Source organism: Macaca fascicularis, chromosome 17 (genome assembly GCF_037993035.2).
Source record: "Macaca fascicularis isolate 582-1 chromosome 17, T2T-MFA8v1.1".
Lineage (NCBI taxonomy): Eukaryota > Metazoa > Chordata > Mammalia > Primates > Cercopithecidae > Macaca > Macaca fascicularis.
The window spans coordinates 103,827,185-103,848,723 of NC_088391.1; the positions used below are offsets into that span (position 1 = coordinate 103,827,185).

General features: G+C 55.2%; 1 protein-coding gene across 2 annotated transcripts in view; it reads right to left on the minus strand.

The window, feature by feature from the left end:
- Window positions 1-21,539, minus strand: part of ADPRHL1 (ADP-ribosylhydrolase like 1) — a 43,233-nt gene that overhangs the window by 17,411 nt on the left and 4,283 nt on the right. Inside the window, exons 2-7 of one of the 2 annotated variants that reach the window (XM_005586310.5) lie at window positions 17,188-17,352; window positions 13,902-14,027; window positions 8,909-9,049; window positions 5,177-5,304; window positions 3,863-3,995; window positions 2,498-2,651 (exon numbers count right to left, since the gene is read on the minus strand). In XM_005586310.5, coding sequence (XP_005586367.4) covers window positions 2,498-2,651; window positions 3,863-3,995; window positions 5,177-5,304; window positions 8,909-9,049; window positions 13,902-14,027; window positions 17,188-17,352 — 847 coding nt within the window. Of the gene's footprint in view, window positions 1-209; window positions 310-2,497; window positions 2,652-3,862; window positions 3,996-5,176; window positions 5,305-8,908; window positions 9,050-13,901; window positions 14,028-17,187; window positions 17,353-21,539 lie in introns of those variants that run through there. The other variant, XM_045377556.3, reaches the window with a different exon arrangement.

The window sequence follows — 21,539 nt, forward strand, 5'->3', positions numbered from 1 at the left end:
CACTTTCTGATTCTCACGGAGGGGTTTGATTTGCGGATGGAGACGGAGTCCACCCCGTTTGAATCCAGCCGCGCCCTGCTCATGCGAGCTGGCCTTGCCTTCCACACAGCGGGGCGCACAGCAGGTGGAGAGGGAAAGCCTCTTTCCGGAAAGCCGGCTACACAGGTACTACTGCTGTGTTACGTACGCTAGCAACAGTTCTGACTTACCTTAACTGGGTTTCTTTTCCTGAAAGGTAATCCTCGGTTAATTTCCCCACACCCACGGTCCTGGGACCACGCTGCACGGATGTGTGTGACGTGAGGCCCCTCGCCCCGATGTGCCTGTCTCTGGTTCTTCTGACTTAAAGCGCCAGTAGCAGCTCGGTTAGTCCGGTTATTCGGAAGCTCAGCACAGAGCTGCACTGCTGCGGCCTGCCCAGCGTAGAAGGCCACAGACTCCTCCACCAGCATGGACTATGCTTCCCACAAAACGAACCGGGCGTCTCTATGGAAAAAGCAAAGCGTACCTCTATCCCCGGGATACCCCTACCCCGGGACACCTGTACCCCAGGGACACTCCTACCCCTGGGACACCCCTACCCCCCCCGACACTTCTATCCCCGGGATACCCCAACCCCCCCAGACACCCCTAACAGCGGGACACCCCTACCCCCCGACACTCCTACCCCCGGGACACCCCTACACCCAGGTCCCGCCTACCCCCGGAACCGCCTACCCCCAGGACACTCCTACCCCCCGTGACACTCATCCCCCCCACACCCCTACCCCCGGGACACCCCTACCCCCCCGACACTCCTACCCCCAGGACACCCCTAACCCCGGGACCTGCCTACCCCCGGACCGCCTACCCCCAGGACACGCCTACCTCCCGTGACACTTCTCCCCCACCCACACCCCTACCCCCAGGACCCGCCTACCCCCGGGACACCCCTACCCCCGGACATCCCTACCCCCGGACACGCCTACCCCCGGGACACCCCTACCCCCGGACACGCCTACCCCCGGGACACGCCTACCCCCGGGACACGCCTACCCCCGGACACGCCTACCCCCGGACACCCCTACCCCCGGACACCCCTACCCCCGACACGCCTACCCCCGGACACGCCTACCCCCGGGACACCCCTACCCCCGGACACCCCTATCCCCGGACACGCCTACCCCCGGACACGCCTACTCCTTGCACTGAATGAATGCCAGGGTTGTTTCCACCAAGGGGAGGCGGCCTGGGAGGGAGGCGCCGGGAAGTGGCTGGCAGGGCCCGTCTGGGAAGCCTGAACCCAACACACCTGAGAGTGGGGGTCCGTGGCGCCCGCCTGTGAAGCCCACCAGCCTCTCTTGCCAGTCCACTCACACAGGAATCCCAAGTGGGAGCATAAAGACGCCACCACTTCCCCCTTTCAAATTAGCCCATAGGAGACGACAAAGCCCGTGGGGGTAGGGCTTGCATTCTGGATGCCCACAGAGATTCCAACCACCCAGGCTTTCGGCCCCTCAGCCTCCTCTCCCTGAGGCTGGGGCTTCCCCGGGATTCCGACTCTGCCCAGGGGCGAGCCCTTTAATGAAATCACAACAAAAAGAGAGGCCCCAGCCAAGCGGCCAAGCACAGCGATAAACGTCAGTCAACTGCTGTTTTATTCACACCAGATGCTGCATGGAAAAATCACGTCCAAATGTATTTTAAACAAGAGCAAGTGATCTCTTTTCCCAGACTCTCTGAGAGAGAACCTCACGGCAGGGACAGCGCTTCCTCGTCAGCGAGCCCGGCAGGGCAGGCGCGGAGGGGAAAGGCCTGCTCTGCATCTGGACCTGGCCCACTAAGGCAGACCACAGAGAGACGCCGGAGCTGGCAGGCGGCCATTTAGGTTCTGGTTTTCTCCGTGAGTTGTTTCAAAAAGAGATTGATCTTAAAATCTAGTGTGATTAAACAGGTGGGTGGGGTTAAGAGCAATGCTTGTATATGTGTCCCCCAGGCCCCAGTGTGACTGTTTCTCTGTCCAGGCACACACGGCCCACTGTGGACATGGCGGGGGGTGGAGGGCGGGGAGGTGGCGCATCGGCCCTCGAGGGAAATGCACGCCTGGAGGTGGAGGCGGAGGCGGGACGGAGGGTCTGCAGCGGGGGCCTGCTGGAGGCCACCACAGTTAGTGTTGTTGAAGTGAGTGAGTAAACAGCATTAGCTCTGCGGCGGAATAAAATACACTGTCTGTCCGGGAGACTGTGGGTGAGTGCCACGCCTGGACGTCCAAGTGCGACAAGCCACACAATGTCAATGTGGATGGTGGAGGACGGAAAATATTCCCGCAGGACAAACAGTGTATTTTATGCAACAGTTAGGATTCTGAGATTGGAAATGAGAGTTAGATGTGACCAGTCAGGCGCAGACTGCAGTGGAGCCGCACAGGGACACCCTCACCCAGGGGGCTGCGAGAGGACACCATGGGCCCCAGGGTGGCACTGGCTCTCTAGGGGCAAAGTGGCAGAAATGGCTTTACTTCTCCTCTGTGGACAGGCGGTAGAGGGCCGCGCCCAGGTCCTCCAGCTTCTCCTTGTCCTCCAGGTCTTGGTACAAGCCTTTGGGAACGAGGTCCAGGCCGTACAGCAACCCAAACAGGCAGCCTGCAATGGTGCCCGTGGCTGCGCTCTCCCCTGAAACGCAAAGGCAGCAGTCGCAGTGGGCTCCACCTGACCAGGGCCGCAAGACCCCTGGGGCTGGCCACCCCTAAGGTGGGCCAAACCCCAGTGCTGCTGGGGGCGGCTGATAAAAGGGACAGGCAGGCTGGCGCAGTGGCTCACGCCTGTCATCTCAGCTACACAGGAGTCTGAGGCGGGAGAATCTCTTGAACCCAGGAGGTAGAGGTGGCAGTGAGCCGAGATTGCCTCTCCGCACTCCATCCTGAGTGACAGAGTGAGATCCTGTCTCAAAAAAACCCCCCAAAGCAAACGGGAGGGGGACAGGTGCTTCCCTTCTCCCTCCCTGGGTCAGGCATCTGTGTGAAGCGGTGTTTCAGCACTAAGAGTCAGTGAGGCGCCAGGACGGTGCAGAAGGAAGGAGGAGGGAGGGGAGCCCGAGGCTGCACGGTCCCACCCCTGAGCCAGGGTCACAGAGGAAACCCCTCAGGGGCTGAGCCGGCTCTGTGCAGAGGCTCCTGACCAAACGGGGCCACATTTGTCTTTTCCCAGCTCATGTCTGGTCAAGCTCAGCTCACTGAAGTGAGGCAATTTCAGCCAGTCTCACAGAACCTGACAGCTGCTCCCACAAGGCACGGGGTTGATCTTATGGGTAGGAGCTGCCTGGAGCTGCCACAGCCACTCTGCTGGGCTTCTTCCTCTCCCTCCATGGCCAGAGACGGCCTGGCCGGCACAGAGCCAGCATGGATGGAGCAGGATGCGAGCCCAGGACCTAACTCCAGGCGGCAGTCTGCAACTTTGCACAGAGGCTGCAGAGCAAAGGACAAGACAACAGTGACCTCGGAACAGAACCCTGCGAAGGTGGCCAGCCTGAGGCAGCAGTGGCAAGGGTAGGAGCCTCCATACCCCTACACCGCACCTACTCCAAGGCCGCACTGCCCTCCAGGCTCGTGGACCAGGCGAGAGACTCTTGGTCTGCTGGAGCTCACAGCAGGACCTGCGGTCACACCTGTATCCTGTGACGTCTGCACGTGAGTGCACGTACGTCAGCCGGTGTACCCTGGAGCCTGCGCCCTCCCAAAGCGGTTCCAGAAAGGAAGAGAAGGACGCATATGCTGGGGCTCAGGAGGGGGTGCCTGAATGCCTGCCATCCTAGGACACTCCAAGGGGGTGCTTCAGGAGAAGGGTGCTACCCTCCTGGAAGCCACGGCCATTAAGGAACATCTCACCTCCATGAAACATGGCCCGGTGACACAGCTCAGTCCAGTTGTTGCCTGCTGCAAGGAGGGCGTCATAGGCTATCATGGGGGCATCATGGCCTCGTCTTCCCCCTCGACCTTCCGAGCTCCACTTCCTGTAGGTCTGACAAGAGAGCCGTGGGTCAGGGGCATGTGCCCAAGTGGAGCCACTTCTGGGTACATTACAGCACAAGCTTCCTGGGCCCATCCTAGTGACCTGCCATTCCATCCACCCACCCTTTTCTTTTTGAGATGGAATCTGGCTCTGTAGCCCAGGCTGGAGTGCAATGATGCGATTTCAGTTCACTGCAAACTCCGCCTCCCAGGTTCAAGCGATTCTCCTGCCTCAGCCTCCCGAGTAGCCAGGATTACAGGCGCACGCCACCACACCTGGCTAATTTTTTGTATTTTTAGTAGAGATGAGATTAGTCACCCACCCACCCACCCATCTATTCACCATCCACTCATCCATCCACCCATCTGTTCATCCATTCACCCACCCATTTATCTACCCATCCATTCACTCACCCTTCCACCACCCACCCACCCATACATTCACCCATCCACTCATCTATCCACCCACCCACCCATCCATATACCCACTCACCCATCCATTCACCTGTCCATTCATCCATCCACCTATCCATTCATCCATTCACCCACCCATTTATCCATTCACCCACCTATTTACCTACCCATTCATTCACCCACCCTTCCACCACCTTCCCACCTACCCATCCATTCACCCATCACTCATCCATTCACCTATCCACCCACTCATCCACTCATCCATCCACCTATCCATTCATCCATTCACCCACCCATTCATCCATTCACCCACTCATTTACCTACCCATTCATTCACCCACCCTTCCACCACCTTCCCACCTACCCATCCATTCACCCATCTACTCATCCATTCACCTATCCACCCACTCATCCACTCATCCATCCACCCATCCATTCATCCATTTACCTACCCATTTACGTACCCATCCATTCACCCACCTTCTACCTACGTGCCCTTCCATCCACCTAATCAACCACCCATCCATATACCCACCCACCCACCTACCCACCCATGCACCCATCCATTCCCCTGTCCACCCATCCATCCACCCATCCATTCATCCATTCACCCACCCTTCCACCCACCCACGCTTCTATCCACCCACCCATCTATCCATCCATCCATCCATCCATCCATCCATCCATCCACCTACCCACCCATCTACCCACTTGCTATGCACTTATTGAGCACCACTGGTGTGCCAGACATTGCCTCAGTGCCAGGACAAGGCTCACCTTTTCCCTCTCTTCTGCGTCATAATTGTCGGGGAAGATGGCTTTATTTTCTGAGTCTTTACTGATTTTCCTCTCCTCCAAATAAAACTGCCATTTAGCTTCAAAGTAAAACCAGTGCTCCTGGTATTCTAAACATAAAGAACAGGGTGAGCTGAACACAATGGCATCCATGGAGTGGGGCGGAGGGCCCTGGGGTGGGTGCAGGGAGGGAGGGGACGTGTCGATGCCCCTCCACCCAGCTGCAGGCATGTGGAGAAGCGGAGCGCCCGTCCTGGAGTAAACCACTGAGCGACTGTCCAGAATTATGAACATGCTGACGTTTGTAGCTGCTTGCTTGCTTTCTTTCTTTCTTTCTTTCTTTCTTTTTTTTTTTTTTGATGAAGTCTCGCTCTTGTCCCCCAAGCTGGAGTGCAGTGGTGCAATCTCAGCTCACTGCAACCTCTGCCTCCCGGGTTCAAGCGATTCTCCTGCCTCAGCCTCCCAAGTAGCTGGGATTACAGGTGCCCGCCACCACACGCGGCTAATTTTTGAATTTTTAGTAGAGATGGGGTTTCGCCATGTTGGCCAGGCTGATCTCGAACTCCTGACCTCAGGTGATCCGCCCATCTCGGCCTCCCAAAGTGCTGGGATTACAGGCGTGAGCCACCGCGCCCGGCCTCTTTTTTTCTTTTCTTTTTTTTGAGACAGAGTCTTGCCCTGTTGCCCAGGCTGGAGTGCACTGGCACCATCTTGGCTCACTGAAACCTCCACTTCCCAGGTTCAAGACATTCTCCTGCCTCAGCGTCCTGAGTAGCTGGGACTACAGGCGCCCCGCCACCACGCCCGGCTAATTTTTGTATTTTTAGTAGAGATGGGGTTTCACCATATTGGCCAGGCTGGTCTGGAATTCTTGACCTCAGGTGATCCGCCTGCCTCAGCCTCCCAAAGTGCTGGGATTACAGGCGTGAGCCACCGTGCCCAGCCTGTAGCTGCTTTGAAAGGACAGCAAGCAAGATGGAGATGGGGCAAAAGCATTTTCATTACACTGTTGCATTAGTCCTGTGCCTGCAGAGCAGAGCGGGATGTTTCATTACTCCTAATTGAAATCCAAGCCCCTGAATGCTCTAGGGACTTCTTGGAGGTCATCTGGCGAAGAGGACACGGACTCAGAAGGGAGTCCGAACCTGCAGCCACACACCCTACAGACCACAGGAAATCCCTTCCCCGCCGTGGAGCCAGGAGGCGTGCAGCCTGCCCAGACCCAGGCCCGCTGCCCTCCTGCCTGCCTTACGGTGAGCACCCCTGCCCACCACATGCCACCTCCTGCTCCCTGGCACCACGGGAGCCACAGAGGGCGGGAGCTGTGCATGCTGCTGGTGGCTGTCAGGCCCAAGGGACACGTGTGCTGATCACATGCGGTGACAGAGCACAGATCCTGTCTGCCTGGCTGTGGTTGGAGGGCACAGGGCGCTGGAGAGCAGAGCTGAAGGGCTGCAGTGGGGAGACCACGCTCCTGCCACAGAGCTCCAGGCCACAGGGAGGCCAGGAGGGCCCTGGACCAGGCCCTGGACGAGGCTCACAGGTCCTCCGAAACTCTGGGCCAACTTGGTTTCACACAAGTAAAAGTTCAGCCCCCTTCGGATCTTGTTCAGCGACATGAAATTGGAAGTGAAAGATGCAAAAGTAAGAGGGCAGCGGCCACAGGCGTATCCCATGAACCCGGCACAGGGCCTGAAACTCCGGGTGGAGCGTCAACATGGACCTGGGCGCAAACTCAAAGCACTGCCTCTCACCCGAGTCAGCGGGGTTGGCCAATTTGGAAACAGATGTCCAGACACAAAAGGAGGGAGCTAATTTGTGAACTGTCCTCACTGCGGAGGGGTCATGTCAGGTGGGCCGGCCAGAAGCTCAGAGCAGCGTTTCTGGGCTTCTGAACGTTAAGTCCGGTGGATGATTTTAGACGTTCTGTTAAAAAGGTTTCTGTGTCAAGGAAATTCATAAAACTCTGGGTTAAACAAATTTGAAATTAAATAGATTTATTTGGAGGACTGTTTCTCAGAGCTTTAAACTGGTGTCTGTGCATTTCAAATCCCTAAGAGAAAGAATAAAGCTTTCTGAAGAACAGTCAGAAACATTCCATGAACACAAAGGGGAGGAGGTTTTGCTGGTCAGATAATTCCGACCGTTCTTCAGAAAATGCTTTGAGGAAGACTGTTTTGAATACCAGAGTTCTGGGAGAACATTCGTTAATACTGTGTGAATTCAGTCATGGCGTGGCCCCATGCCTCACTGCTCACCTGTTTCTAAGGTGGGTCAGGGCGACGCTCCTGGGGTTAGGGAGATGACTTAGCCCCTGGCTCCAGACAGCCACCTCGGCTGGAAAGAACCTGGGGCCACAGGCTTGGCCATCTCCCACCGCTCCCACACCAAGCGGTAACAGAGATGAAATCACCAGAGATAAAGTGTGTGCCGTGGCCTGCCAGGCGTGCTCAGCAGTCACGCTTTCTGAGGACAGGCCGTGGGGAACACAGAGCAGCGACTCAAGGAGGTGGTGACTGTGTGTGGACGCTGACCTTGCTCCCCCATCAGCACAGGCCTGGTGGCTGAGCGGCCCCCGAGCCACGTCCAGGCAGGTATCCATGGCTGCACCCCCGTGGATAGCTGTGCACCAGCCCCCACGAGGCATTTCAGAACATGCCCCTGCGCCTTGCAGGGGAAATAAAGGGATTCACTGGTTTTTCTGTTTCTGGAAGACTTTAGACCAGGCGAGGTGGCTCACGCCTATAATCCCAGCACTTTGAGAGGCCGAGGTGGGAGGATTACTTGAAGTCAGAAGTTTGACACCAGACTGGGCGACATGGGGAAACCCTGTCTCTACTAAAAATAAAAACAATAGCCAGGCAAGGTGGCAGGCGCCTGTAATCCTAGCTACTCGGGAGACTGAGGCCGGAGAATCGCTTGAACCTGGGAGGCGGAGGTTGTAGTGAGCTGAGATTGCATCATTGCACTCCAGCCTGGGCGACAGAGCCAGATTCCATCTCAAAAAAACAAAAACAAAAACAAAAAAAAATCGAGAAGACTTCAGCCTGAGGCTGTTTTGAAAACTAAGCAAACCTGATCCTACATTCAAATCCTCCCTCTCCTTCTCCAGGACACACTGGATACCTTATTTCCAATTTCCCCAACAATGCAAAGACGCCAAAGGCTGTGTGAGGCTGCCTGTGCTCCCCGTGCCGCCCCCTCCCCCCTTAGACGGCACCTCCCGTGGGGTAGAACCTTCCGGAACAGTCATGGATGTCCTAGCCCCACACCTGCTGTCCCTGCCTCTGGCCAGCCTCATGGGGCTCCTGAGGGAAGGGCCCAGCCCTGACCTCGCCCAGACCGGCAGAAGCAGAGCTTTCCCAGGGCGCACCGCGGGTCCCAGTCACATCCCAAAGGCTGCCAGTCACTCGGCGCCTCGGACCAGGGTGGTCGGGGACGGGTGGATCCCCTGGAGGCAAATGTCCCTGGCGGGCACAGGTCTCTCTGAAGCTCCGGGTGGGGAGGCAAAGCCCTCCCAGGTCAGGGCAGAGGCAGACTGGTCGGGAGCAGCATGGGGCCTGCCTTGTGAGGCCAGCTCTGCTCACATGGCCCGGACGGGGCCCTCCCAGTTCCATCTAAGAGTGAAAGTGCCTTGAAGTATTTGGGGGCCGACGGAGGGGCTGAATCTGCCCAGATGCTCCGAGTGTGGACTGGGGCCGGGGGAGGGCTCACCTGCCGTGTGCCGGATGGTCTTCCTGCAGTACTCTTCTGCCAGGGGTACTGCCCGGAGCATGTCTCTCCCCCACTGCACCAGTGGCTTTCCTTGTGCGGCGAACGACACAAACAGGGCGGTGCACAGGGAGCCCAGGAAGCCTGGAGGGGCGGGGAAGAGAGAGGGCACCGTCACCTGGGTGACCTGCCACGTTGTGTGGGACCCCCGAGGGAGGGTTTGCTCGTGTTCCATTTTTCCCATGCTCAGGTGCACCGTTCGGCGGCACTAACCACGTTCACACTGGATGTCCTGCATCCTCTCTAGAACTCCCCATCTTCCCAAACCATAGCTCTGCCCCTGCTCCACTCACCCCACTGCCCACCCCAGGCCCTGGCCGCCCCCATCGACTTTTCTGTCTCTGGATGTGACCGCTCTGGGTGCCTGTTCCTTGTGGAACCACACGCGATTTGTCCCTCTGTGGCGGGCGTATTCCACTCAGCACGCATCCGCAGGTTCACCCGCGTGGCTTGCCATGGCTTCCCTTCCTCTCCGTGGCTGCATCGCATTCCGTGCGTGGATGAACACATTTTGATAACCCGTCATCTGTGTGTGGCTGCATGGGCTGCCTCTGCCTTTGGCTATTGGGAACACCGCGTCACGTAGACCATTAGCATCTGTGGCCGGGGATTATCAGTTAATGAGCCTGTGCAGGAGGAAGGCGGAGGTGGGGGCTCTCCTGACTCGAGGGAGACCCTGCAGAGCTCTGGGGCCGTTGTGTACACTCAGGCGCTTCCTGTGCAGGGCTGACTCCTGTGCCCTGCTGGTGCTTGGGGCTTTTCTCGTCTGACTCCTGGGTGTGCATTAGCGGCCGGCAAGCTCATCAGCACAGACAAGCTCAGAGCCCACCTTATAGGCTCTGTCTCCCTTATTTTCTTTGGTATGTCAAATTTTACAACCGTTTACTGAAAAAGAAACGCATGTGAGTGTGTGTGTGTGTGTGTGTATAAAACATATATATATTTAATAAAACACGGTTAAGGAAGAAGTTAAGTCCGGGAGGCTTGTCCTGGTCCATCTTCCCGGGCTGTGGGGAAAGATGGGGCCAGGGGCTTCTGGGGTCCTGAGCTCACCCCACAGTCCACACAGCCAGCCTTGCACTTCACGGAGCAGGTGGCACTGGGTGCGCAGCTCTCAGGGAACAGGGCCACGTCTGGCCCTGCCAGGCTCCCATCCATCCGCTGCACTGGCCTCATTAGACGCTAGTGTGGGAGCCATCAGACGGGAGCTCGGAAGAGACTGATCTTAATTATCTGAATTATTCACAATGATCCTGGCCATGATGAGGCTAACAATGCCTGGGGCTGGCAGGACAGTCCTGGAAATCCCGTGGTCACTGTCTGGGTGGAGACAGCCCTGGAGAGGCCGCCTTTTCCAAAGACATGAGCTCTCTCCTCTCACTGCCAGCCATTGTGGGGACCGCAGCCGCCGCGGGTCAGTAGTGGCAGGAGGCGAAGGGACGGCCATGGTACTCGTGATGTGGTTTCAGAGATGCAGTCGGGTGGGAGGACCAGTGACGCCGTGGTGACAGTACCAGTAGCAGCAGCAACAATAGTGGTACTCGTGACAGTCACAGTGGGAACAGCGTGGGGCCAGCAACTGCAGCAGTGGTTGCCTTACTAGTGACGGTATCATGTGGAGGCACCAGTGGTATCAGCAGTGACAGGACCAGTAGCAGCAGCCACAGTGGAGATGGCAGTATGGGTGATAAAAGCGGAGTGGTGACAAAAGGCGGGGGTGGCGGTGGCACCAGTGGTGGCGGTGGCAGTGGTACTAGTGGCGGCAGTGGCAGTGTTGCTAGTGACAGCAGCAGTAGGAATGGTGCGGTGCTGCTGATGGGAGCAGCCGTGGCCGTGGCAGTAGTTCAGTGCGAGTGGCTGTGCAGGGGAGCAGTGGCCCCTGTGTGCCCAGCCCTCACCCCACTGGGCACTGCTCCCAGGGTGTCATCATGCCACTCAGTCCTCACGAGAGCTTGTGAAGGGCATGGCGATCACCCTCTTGTGGACGAGGCATGCGGGGCTGAGAGGTTGTGTTGCTCGGTTTTGGAGCCACGTTAGCTTCAGAAGGGTCGGTTCTGCTGCAGACCCTGTGGGTATGAGGCCCACACCCACCCAGGAAAGGGGCGAGCCCACTGTCACGGCGCCATTGGCCAGAGGCAGGCTCCAGGGTGGGTGCCGTGTGTGTTCTGACGTTCCGCTTGTCTGTACACCGGAGCGATGACACCCGCCCTACCGGGGCTGTCGTGGGGAAAAGATGACCCTAATCCCAGGCTGGGCCACGGTGAACGGCCACTGAACATGGCCGCTGTGTGGAGCACAGTCGCCCACAACACGCCATGTAGAGACGGGCTGTAGAGACGCTTTCCAGCGGCTGTCGGGCCACTCTTGAAGGCACTAATCAGGGCCTCCTTTGGCCCGGCGGGAGGGCTGCAGCAGCGGCAAGAGTCTACGAATCGTTCTCAAGCCCAGGGCTCTGGGCCGGTCCTGTCCCTGCCTACGGCTCTGCCTCTGCCCAGGGACGCCGCAGCTCTGGGCTCATGGGAGCACATAACGCACGCTGTAACACAAACTGTGGTTTGAAAATGGAAAAGGGAGTAGAGTTAAAAAGCACTTTGAAGTGTCAATTTTATAAAATCAAACCCTTAAAACATTTTTGGTCATTATTATAGAAATATAGAAATCATTCATGTATTAAACATGTGAAATAGTTTTTTTGTTGTTGTTGTTGTTGTTTTTTTTTTTTGAGACGGCGTCTCATTCTGTCACCCAGGCTGGAGTGCAATGGCATGATCTTGGCTCACTGCAACCTCCGCCTCCCAGGTTCAAGTGATTCTCCTGCCTCAGTCTCCTGAGTAGCTGGGATTACAGGCATGCACCACCACGCCTGGCTAATTTTTGCATTTTTCACTGGAGACGAGGTTTCACCATGTTGGCCAGGCTGATCTTGAACTCCTGACCTCAGGTGATCTGCCTGCCTTGGCCTCCCAAAGTGGTGGGATTACAGGCGTGAGCCACCACACCTGGCCGTGAAATGATTTTTAAAATATGAGTAGGAAATATATTAGCAAATGTTTTAGAAATTTAAATTATTAACACAGATTCTTGTGCTCATTACATTGTTTTCAAATGTCCAACTTTTTTTTTTGTTTTTGAGATAGGGCCTCGCCCCATCGCCCAGGCTGGAGTGCAATGGCGCAAACACAGCTCACCGCAGTCCTAACGTGCTGGGCTCAGGCGATCCTCCCACCTCAGTAGCTGGAACCACAGGAGCCACCACGCCTGGCTAATTTTTAATATTTTTGTAGAGATGGAGTCTCCCTGTGTTGCCCAGGCTGGTCTCCTACTCTTGGCCTCAAGCGATCCTCCTGCCTCTGCCTCCCAAAGTGCTTGGATTATAGGTGTGAGTCATTGCACCTGGCAAATGCCCAACATTTTTGGGTCTGAGGTTTTAATTTTTTTTTTTTTTTTTGAGACAGAGTCTCGCTCTGTCGCCCAGGCTGGAGTGCGGGGCGTGATCTCGGCTCACTGCAAGCTCTGCCTCCCAGGTTCACACCATTCTCCTGCCTCAGCCTCCCGAGTAGCTGGGACTACAGGCACCCGCCACCACGCCCGGCTAATTTTTTGTATTTTTAGTAGAGACGGGGTTTCACCGTGTTAGCCAGGATGGTCTTCATCTCCTGACCTTGTGATCTGTCCTCCGCAGCCTCTCAAAGTGCTGGGATTACAGGCGTGAGCCACTGCGCCTGGCCTTACTTTTTAATTTGCGTCCGGTTGCACCACTCAGCTAGCAGGAGTCCAGCAGTGCTCCCTTCTCGGCATCTGACTCTGCCCCACCAGTTGGTTCACATGCCTGTGCGTCCGCCGCTTAGGCTGCCTGTCCCCAGGGTAGTAAAGGCACGCGCCTGCTTTGCTGCAGACGCGGTGGGGGTGGGATGGCCAGGCCGGCAGAGCTGCGTGTTGATCCTAGGCGGGTTGCTCATCGCTGTTCTCGTGGAGGTGTGGGCGGCTCTGCCTCCTCGCTGGGAGGCCGGTCACAGCAGATACCAAAAGGTAATCCTGAATGAGGCCAGCATGGCTGTTGGACGTGTGGGACTGGGCGGTGCCAGGACTAAGGGCCAGTTGCAGGTCAGGAGTTTTGAGTTGTTTTTGCTTTTTTTAAATGGAAGCCAACCGAGCCGCCTCCTCACTGCCTTTCAAAGTCACTCATCAGGTGCTACCACAGCCACCGCGGCCTGGCCTCTCAGAGGCCTGCCCTCCACAGGATGGACTGGGGACGGGGACAAACCCCACTGAGCAGCTGGCCACCTGGCACAGACCACAAGGAATGAAGTGCCATGTTAAGGCGGCGACATGATCCAACCCGCTTCATCCTCACACAGCCCGATTTGCGGGTGTGATTCACGTAGGGCGGTCACCCCGTTACAGGTGAGAAGCCTGAGGCCCGGCAGGTGGAGCCGTTCCCATGGTTCCCGTGGTCCCCTTGGCTCCCTTGGCTGGCGGGTGGTGGGGCCAACCCAGGGCACAGCAAGAAAATGCAGGAAATACTGTACAAACCCTGGTTCCCAGCATCACCCCCCGATCCCACCTGTACCCAGGCACTGGTGCGTTTCTTTTTCTTTTGTTCAGACACAAATGATACCAAAACCACTGAGAATTTCCCCAGCAGTTTCTTCAACATCACCACACTTACCGCTAATCCTGCTTTTGGGCTGAAAACAGACCTTAAGCAAAGCAGATTAAAAAATAAGCCAACTCCCTCAACAAATCAAAAACCCGATGTGATCCCACGAGATTTCCAGCCCAGTGTCCCGGGCAGGGCACCCTCACAGCAGGCACCCGGCAGGTGCAGGGCCGGCGTCTGTCTCCTTTAAGCAGCGTGCAGAAGGCGGTAGCTCCAGGCCCCGCCCCCGCCCCGGCCCCGCCCCCGGCCCCGCCCCCGGCCCCGCCCCTCGCTCACCTGTGGGATGGTTGTGGGTCATCCGGCCGCACTCCACGCTGACCTCGATGAGGGTCTCCAGCCGCTCGGGCTTCCAGTACCGCAGGCCAATGCACATGGCCTTGGTGGCCGCTCCAAACCCTGAGCCTGCGCGGAGAAGGAAGAGCTGGTTTACAATTCTGCTCCAATAATTCCACCCCGACAATCTAGCTTTCATGAATAATTAAAAGTGTAAAAATTTGCGTAATAACACGTTCATCAGAGTGTGGTTTAAATGAGTGAGCCATAGGCAGGCCACTCAAGTGACTGCAGCAGAAAGGAGATGGGGGAATTCGGTGGCATCCAGGTATCGGGTGTTACTTAGTCACTAAAAACAGAACGTTTGAAGGCCCAGAGATATGCTCATGATATGCAGCACGCTTTCAACGAGATGTTTTCCCTGTAAAAACAGCTTCATTGAGTTATAACTACATACAACAAACTAGGCACAATGAAACATGCACGATCCTAACATTTTTACATAGGTGCACCCCCGGGACCCAGCACCCAGGCAGAGTGAACATAGGTGCACCCCCGGGACCCAGCGCCCAGGCCCAGGGTGAACATAGGTGCCTGAGAATTATGACGCCTGTGTCGGGCCTTGTGAGTTTGGATTTATTGATTTTCTTTGTCAGGAACTGGATTCTTCTGGTTCTTTGCATGCCTCATATGCTATGGAGTCCTGGATATTTTTATATTCCTATAACTATTCTTGACCTTTGTCTTGGGATACAGTTAATTTACTTGAAAATAGTTTGGTCTTTCTGGGTTCTGCTTTTAGGATTTAAGTCTTGGCTGGGTGTGGTGGCTCCTGCCTGTAATCTCAGCACTTGGAGACTGAGGTGGGCAGATCGCTTGAGCTCAGGAGTTCAAGACCAGCCTGGGCAACATGGTGAAACCCCTTCTCTACAAAAAAAAATACCAAAATATTAACTGGATATAGTGGCATGCACCTGTGGTCTCAGCCACTCAGGAGGCTAAGGTGTGAGGATTGCTGGAGTCTGGGAGGTCAAGGCTGCAGAGAGCCATAACTGCACCACTGCACTCCAGCCTGGGTGATGGAGTGAGACCCTGTCTACAAAAAAATAAAAATAAATTTTTGTTTTGTTTTTTTTTTGTTTGGTTGTTTGTTTTAATTTAAAGCTTGGCTGGGCCTGGTGGCTCACACCTGTAATCCCACCACTTTGGGAGGCCAAGGCAGGTGGATCACCTGAGGTCAGGAGTTCAAGATCAGCCTGAGCAACATGGTGAAACTCCATCCTTACTAAAATGCAAAATTAGCAGGGCATGGTGGCGGGCGTATGTAATCCCAGCTACTCAGGAGGCTGAGACAGGAGAATTTGCTGAATCCAGGAGGCAGAGGTTGCAGTGAGCCAAGATCACACCACTGCACTCCAGCCTGGGTGACAGAGCAAGACTCCATCTCAAAAAAAAAAAAAAAAAAAAAAAATTTAAAGCATGCTTTTCAATAGATACCATTAAGAAAACAAAAAAGCAAGGCATCCAAGGGGAGAAAATATTTATAATATATAGAGCTGACAAAGGATTTGTATCCAAAATATATAAAGAACACTTGGCATTCAGTAATAAACACAGCTGGGATGAGCCAGACACACTGGTCTGCATTTTGCTTTCTACACTCATCCATGACAGAGGTTGTCCCACGCCCCAGGACACATCGATCCCACTTCACTCTTTTTATTTATTTATTTATTTAATTTTTTTTTTTTTTTTTTTTTGAGACGGAGTCTCGCTCTGTCACCCAGGCTGGAGTGCAATGGCCGGATCTCAGCTCACTGCAAGCTCCGCCTCCCGGGTTTACGCCATTCTCCTGCCTCAGCCTCCCGAGTAGCTGGGACTACAGGCGCCCGCCACCTTGCCCGGCTAGTTTTTTGTATTTTTTAGTAGAGACGGGGTTTCACCGTGTTAGCCAGGATGGTCTTGATCTCCTGACCTTGTGATCCACCCGTCTCGGCCTCCCAAAGTGCTGGGATTACAGGCTTGAGCCACTGCGCCCGGCCACTTCACTCTTTTTAATGGCTGCATAGTATTCCATTATATGGATGTGCCACAGTCAGTTTCACCATTCTCCTACCGAGGGACACTAGGCTGTTCCAGGTCTTGCTAATATAAACGATGGGGCAGAGAGCATCTCCGTCCATGTATCTTTGCTCCCTTGCTTTTATATATCACCATCACGGGCGTTTAGAATTTCTGGGAGTAGAAGCGCCAGATCAAAAAGCGTGTTCATTAAATCATTTTGACAGGTAATGACAGATTTCCCTCTCAAGAGGTCATACTATCCTTACCCTTGTCCAGCAGGAAGCTGTGTGCCTTCTGCACCACAGAAGAGCTGGCCCCAAGGCTTTTGTGGCTGGTGATCTACTTCTGCTCAAACTGCCCCTTCCACGTGCCCAGAGCAGGTTCCTCTCGGGAATGGGGCTGCCAGAGCAGCTCACCTGGTCTTACCCTCTCTCTGTGGCTTTCTGGGGATACCTGCGTTTCTGCTACTCTGTCAGGAACACAGGTTGTCTCAGAAACCCCTCTAGCCTATGGGCATTTCCTCTTCTGTCTACTAATGAGTCCAAGTTCTCCAGCTTGAAAGAGCCTTCTGGGGAGGGATTATACAAGAAGTGGGGCTCATCACTGCGGTACTGATGACACAGCAAGTCAGCCACCACCCACATTTCAAGGATAAGCATGGAGGATGCAGGGCCAGGACTAGAGAAGCAGAGGCTCTTTGGAGGCAGACACTGGGGCCACTCAAATACAGCTTCACCAGAAACACATCAAAGTGTTTTAGAGACATTCATGCAGACCGCACAAGCCGTCATTGATGTGGTAACAGAAAAGACCAACTTAAAGGGAAAACAGTGGGAAATATCTCTTAAAGGAAACTGGCAGTGGGTGACAACAGCCCTATGGGGAAGCCTGGTGCCACGTGACGGGTGCTTCTTAAACAGACGCCCGCGCTGGCCGGGCCGACTGGGAGGGGCCACTGCCTGTGTTCCTTAAACAGATGCCAGCGCTGGCTGAGCTGACCAGGAGGGGCCCCCACCCCTCTGAAGGGACAAAGGGACTCTTGGCTGATCTGGCCCCACTGAAGCCACCTGGAGATGCTGGGGGCTAGTGGAAGACAGATGGTTAGGACTGCAGGGTCCCCACTGAAGCCACCTGGAGAAGCTGGGGGCTAGTGGAGGACAGACGGTTAGGACCGCAGGGTCCCCAGACGGGTGGCTTTACGGGGCAAGGAGAGGATTTCTCTGACCCTTTTCGTTGAATGGCGTGTGCCAGGCGAGGAGGTAGTTATTGGGCTTCAGCTGAGCGCAGCCTTCAATGGTAGCTGGGTCTGGCCGGCGTTCTGGAAGCTTCTCGACGATTTCCACATAGCACCTCACCATCTCCCGGTACAGATCATCCAGGCACCAGTAGTCTGGGGAAGAAAGGAGAGGGCAGACATCAGAGCCAGCTGTGGTGTGAGCTGTGGCCTCCCTCCCGCGGGCTCGGGCAGGCTCCCCACGGGCTCAACATCCGCGGCCACAGCTCCAGCGAGCCTCTGGCAGGGAAGAGGCGACTTCAGGGAGGCGGAGAAGGGTTTGGGGATCCGTCCTGCACAGCCCTGGCTGCTGAGGGACGTTGAACATGCAGACAAACAGTTCACCTGAGATTTCGTTCTGATTTCAGGCCTTCTAGTTTGTTGTTACACTTGTTATTCTAGTCACACGTGGGAATCAAGAAAAGACCCACCATGCTCATTTTCTTTTCTTTTCTCTTTTTTTTTTTTGAGATGGAGTCTCACTCTGTCGTCCAGGCTGGAGTGCAGTGGTGCGATCTTGGCTCACTGCAAGCTCCGCCTCCCGGGTTTACGCCATTCTCCTGCCTCAGCCTCCCGTGTAGCTGTGACTACAGGCCCCCGCCACCGCGCTCAGCTAGTTTTTTGTATTTTTAGTAGAGACGGGGTTTCACCGTGTTGGCCAGGATGATCTCGATTTCCTGACCTCATGATCCGCCCGCCTCGGCCTCCCAAAGTGCTGGGATTACAGGTGTGAGCCACCGCGCCCAGCCCCACAGTGCTCCTTTTCTAGCGGTTGTATCTATGTGGCCACAAACAGAACTGAAACCGGCCCATTCCATGGGCTTGTGACGCAGATGGTGGAGGCCGATGTGCCCAGCTCCGGCTCCGTCTTCTCTTGCTGGAAACCCGGGTACAACAGGGACAGCTGCCGCCAAGCAGCATCCCCAGCCCCACAAGCTCTGGAAACAAGGGTGGGCTCGAGGCCCTGAAAGACCCTGGGGCACGAGGGCGAAGGAGCTGGACACAGCAGACACCTGCCCTACGCCCAGCACCCGGGAGGCCCAGACATCCTCCCACAGAAAGGGCTGGTTCTTATTTGCCGGTTTGCCTGATAAGGCTCGGTGAGGCTATGTGTCTTGCCCAAGGCCAGAGCTGGCAAATGTGTTTGCCGGCAAAGCCAGAGCACTTCTGTGATTAAGTAACCTGCAGTCTGTGGATGGAGTCCACATAGCCTCTGAAACCAGAGCCCGGGCACCCGGCCATGCCAGGACAGGCTGTGGCAGGCGGATGCCCACCGAGGTGGGACCGGCGAGGGCGCCCCTCCCGACGGCCACTTTAACACCCAGCAGCTTGTTTTCATTCTGTACTAGAACTGCACTCTGGGCTTGCGAGTCGGCCCCGGGAGATGCCACTGCTCCCTTTTCCTTGGTGATGAATCCCCTACCTTGGGGGAGGGAAGGAGTGGGAATGAATGGGGAGAAGGAGGCAAAGACGGAGGCTTGGCCCACCCTCCATGGGGCAGAAATGGCACTTGGAAGCAAAAGACCTTCCCGCTGGTGGCTGGGGCCTTCCTCAGCCACATCAGAGCCAGATGTCCCAGCACGGATGGGTGGTGAGATTAGGAGGGGCACTTGGCAAAGTCACTCCCTCCTCGAGGACACGAAACCTCTACCGCTGCAAACCCCCGGAGAGAGCGTGCAGGGCCCCCAGTGGCTGCAAACCCCCGGAGAGAGCACACAGGATCTTCAGGCTGCAAACCCTTGGAGAGAGTGCACAGGATCCTGAGGCTGCAAACTCCCAGAGAGAGCACTTGGGGCCCAGCGGCTGCAAACCCTACAGAGAGCATGCGGGACCCCGCGGCTGCAAACCTCCTCTCCTCTCACCACAGAGAGAGCACACAGGGCCCCGTGGCTGTGAACCCCCCAGAGAGAGCACGCAGGGCCCCACGGCTGTGAACCCCCCAGAGAGAGAGGGCTTCCGTGGCTGCAAACTCCCAGAAAAGTGCTCAGGACAAGGACTCCATGTTGTGTCCTCCTACCACCAGTTCCCTGACCCAGCCCAGCAGAGGCCTCTGAAGAGTGAGGGGCAGTCCCGGGAGGCATGGCCGGCTGGGTTGTGCGTGGTGTTGTCCACATGCACAGTGTTGTCATATGGGCACAGCACTGTCTACACTCACAGCCTTGTCTACACTCACAGCGCTGTCCACACTCACAGCGCTGTCTACACTCACAGCGCTGTCTACACTCACAGCATTGTCTACACTCACAGCGCTGTCTACACTCATGGTGTTGTCTACACGGCATTGTCTACACTTACAGCGCTGTCTACACTCACGGCGTTGTCTACACTCATGGCGTTGTCTACACTCATGGTGCTATCTACACTCACAGCGTTGTCTATACTCACGGTGGTGTCTACACAGCATTGTCTACACTTACAGCATTGTCTACACTCACGGCGTTGTCTATACTCATGGCGTTGTCTACACTCACGGCGCTGTCTACACTAACAGCGTTGTCTACACTCACAGCGTTGTCTATACTCACGGTGTTGTCTACACAGCATTGTCTACACTCACAGCGCTGTCTACACTCACGGCATTGTCTACACTCACGGTGCTGTCTACACTCACAGTGTTGTCTATACTCATGGCATTGTCTACATGGCATTGTCTACACTTACAGCGCTGTCTACACTCATGGCGCTATCTACACTCACGGCGTTGTCTACACTCATGGTGTTGTCTACACTCACATTGTTGTCTACACTCACAGCATTGTCTACACTCACGGCGCTGTCTACACTCATGGTGTTGTCTACACTCACAGTGTTGTCTACACTCATAGCATTGTCTATACTCACGGTGTTGTCTACACGGCATTGTCTACACTCATAGCGCTGTCTACACTCACAGCGTTATCTACACTCACGGTGTTGTCTACACTCACGGCGTTGTCTACACTCACAGTGCTGTCTACACTCACGGCGCTGTCTACACTCACGCGTTGTCTACACTCATGGTGTTGTCTATACTCACGGCACTGTCTACACTCACAGCGCTGTCTACACTCGTGCATTGTCTACACTCACGGTGTTGTCTACATTCACAGCATTGTCTACACTCACGGTGTTGACTACATTCAGAGTGTTTACACTCACGGTGTTGTCTACACTCACATTGTTGTCTTATGTGCACAGTGTTATCCACATGCACAGTGTTGCCTACATGCCTGGTGTCTACATGCACAGTGTTGTATGTGCATGGTGTTGTCTACACACATGGTATTATCTGTCCTGCATGTATGATGTTGTCATAAATGCATAGCATTGCACTGCATAAACACAGAGTGTTTACATGCACAGTGTTGTCTACACGCAGTGTTGTGTGTGCATGGCATTGCCTACACACGATGTTGTATGTATCATGTTGTCTACATGCACCATGTTGTGTGTGTAGTGTCTACGTGCATGTTTTCTGTACACATGGTGTTGTGTGTGTATGGTGTCTACACGCATGTTGTCTGCACACATGGTGTTGTGTGCATGCACAGTATTGTTTTACATCATGCCATGTTCATCACCCCAGTTCTGAGTCAGGGAGGACAGAGAATGTGGCAAGACCATGGTTTGGGAGACATGAGTCCTGCAGTCTTATGGGAGAGATGTGAGGGCTTCATTCCTACAGAATTAAGGTCACCTTTGCCTGCACACGAAGCCCCTGGGTGGGCATAGAGCTGCGTGGCTTTGTCCAGGCTGTGTCTAAACCCAGCATGTGCCACTCACAGGCACCAGCACAGTCGTTCCACAAACAGCCTTTCTCAACTCAGTCCTGGGTTGACAAGCCTAACCCTTCCTGAGTCCCCTAAAAGGATTCATTTTATTCTGGAATTAGGTACGAAATGTCTGTATTTAACTGAAATTTAGCCTTTTCAAAGCAAAAAGAAGTCCATAAAACAAAATGGCACAAAAAGCATTGTCTTTTCAGGTTAGAATTTAAGCTAGAAACAGATTTCAAAGCTGCTACCCTTGGGCTTCTCCCCAGGTTTCTTTCCTTTGGGACACTCAACTCCTGTCTCCTGTCTTCCCTGTCTGGTCTCCTGAAAGACAAATCAGTTTATAAAGCTGCCTGAGGGGCTGGGCGCGGTGGCTTATACCTATAATCCCAGCACTTTGGGAGGCCGGGATGGGCAGATCATAAGGTCAGGAGTTCAAGACCAGCCTGGCTCTACTAAAAATACAAGTTAGCCGAGCTGCTCGGGAGGCTAAGGCAGGAGAATCCCTTGAACTAGGGAGGTGGAGGTTGCAGTGAGCCGAGGTGGTGCCAC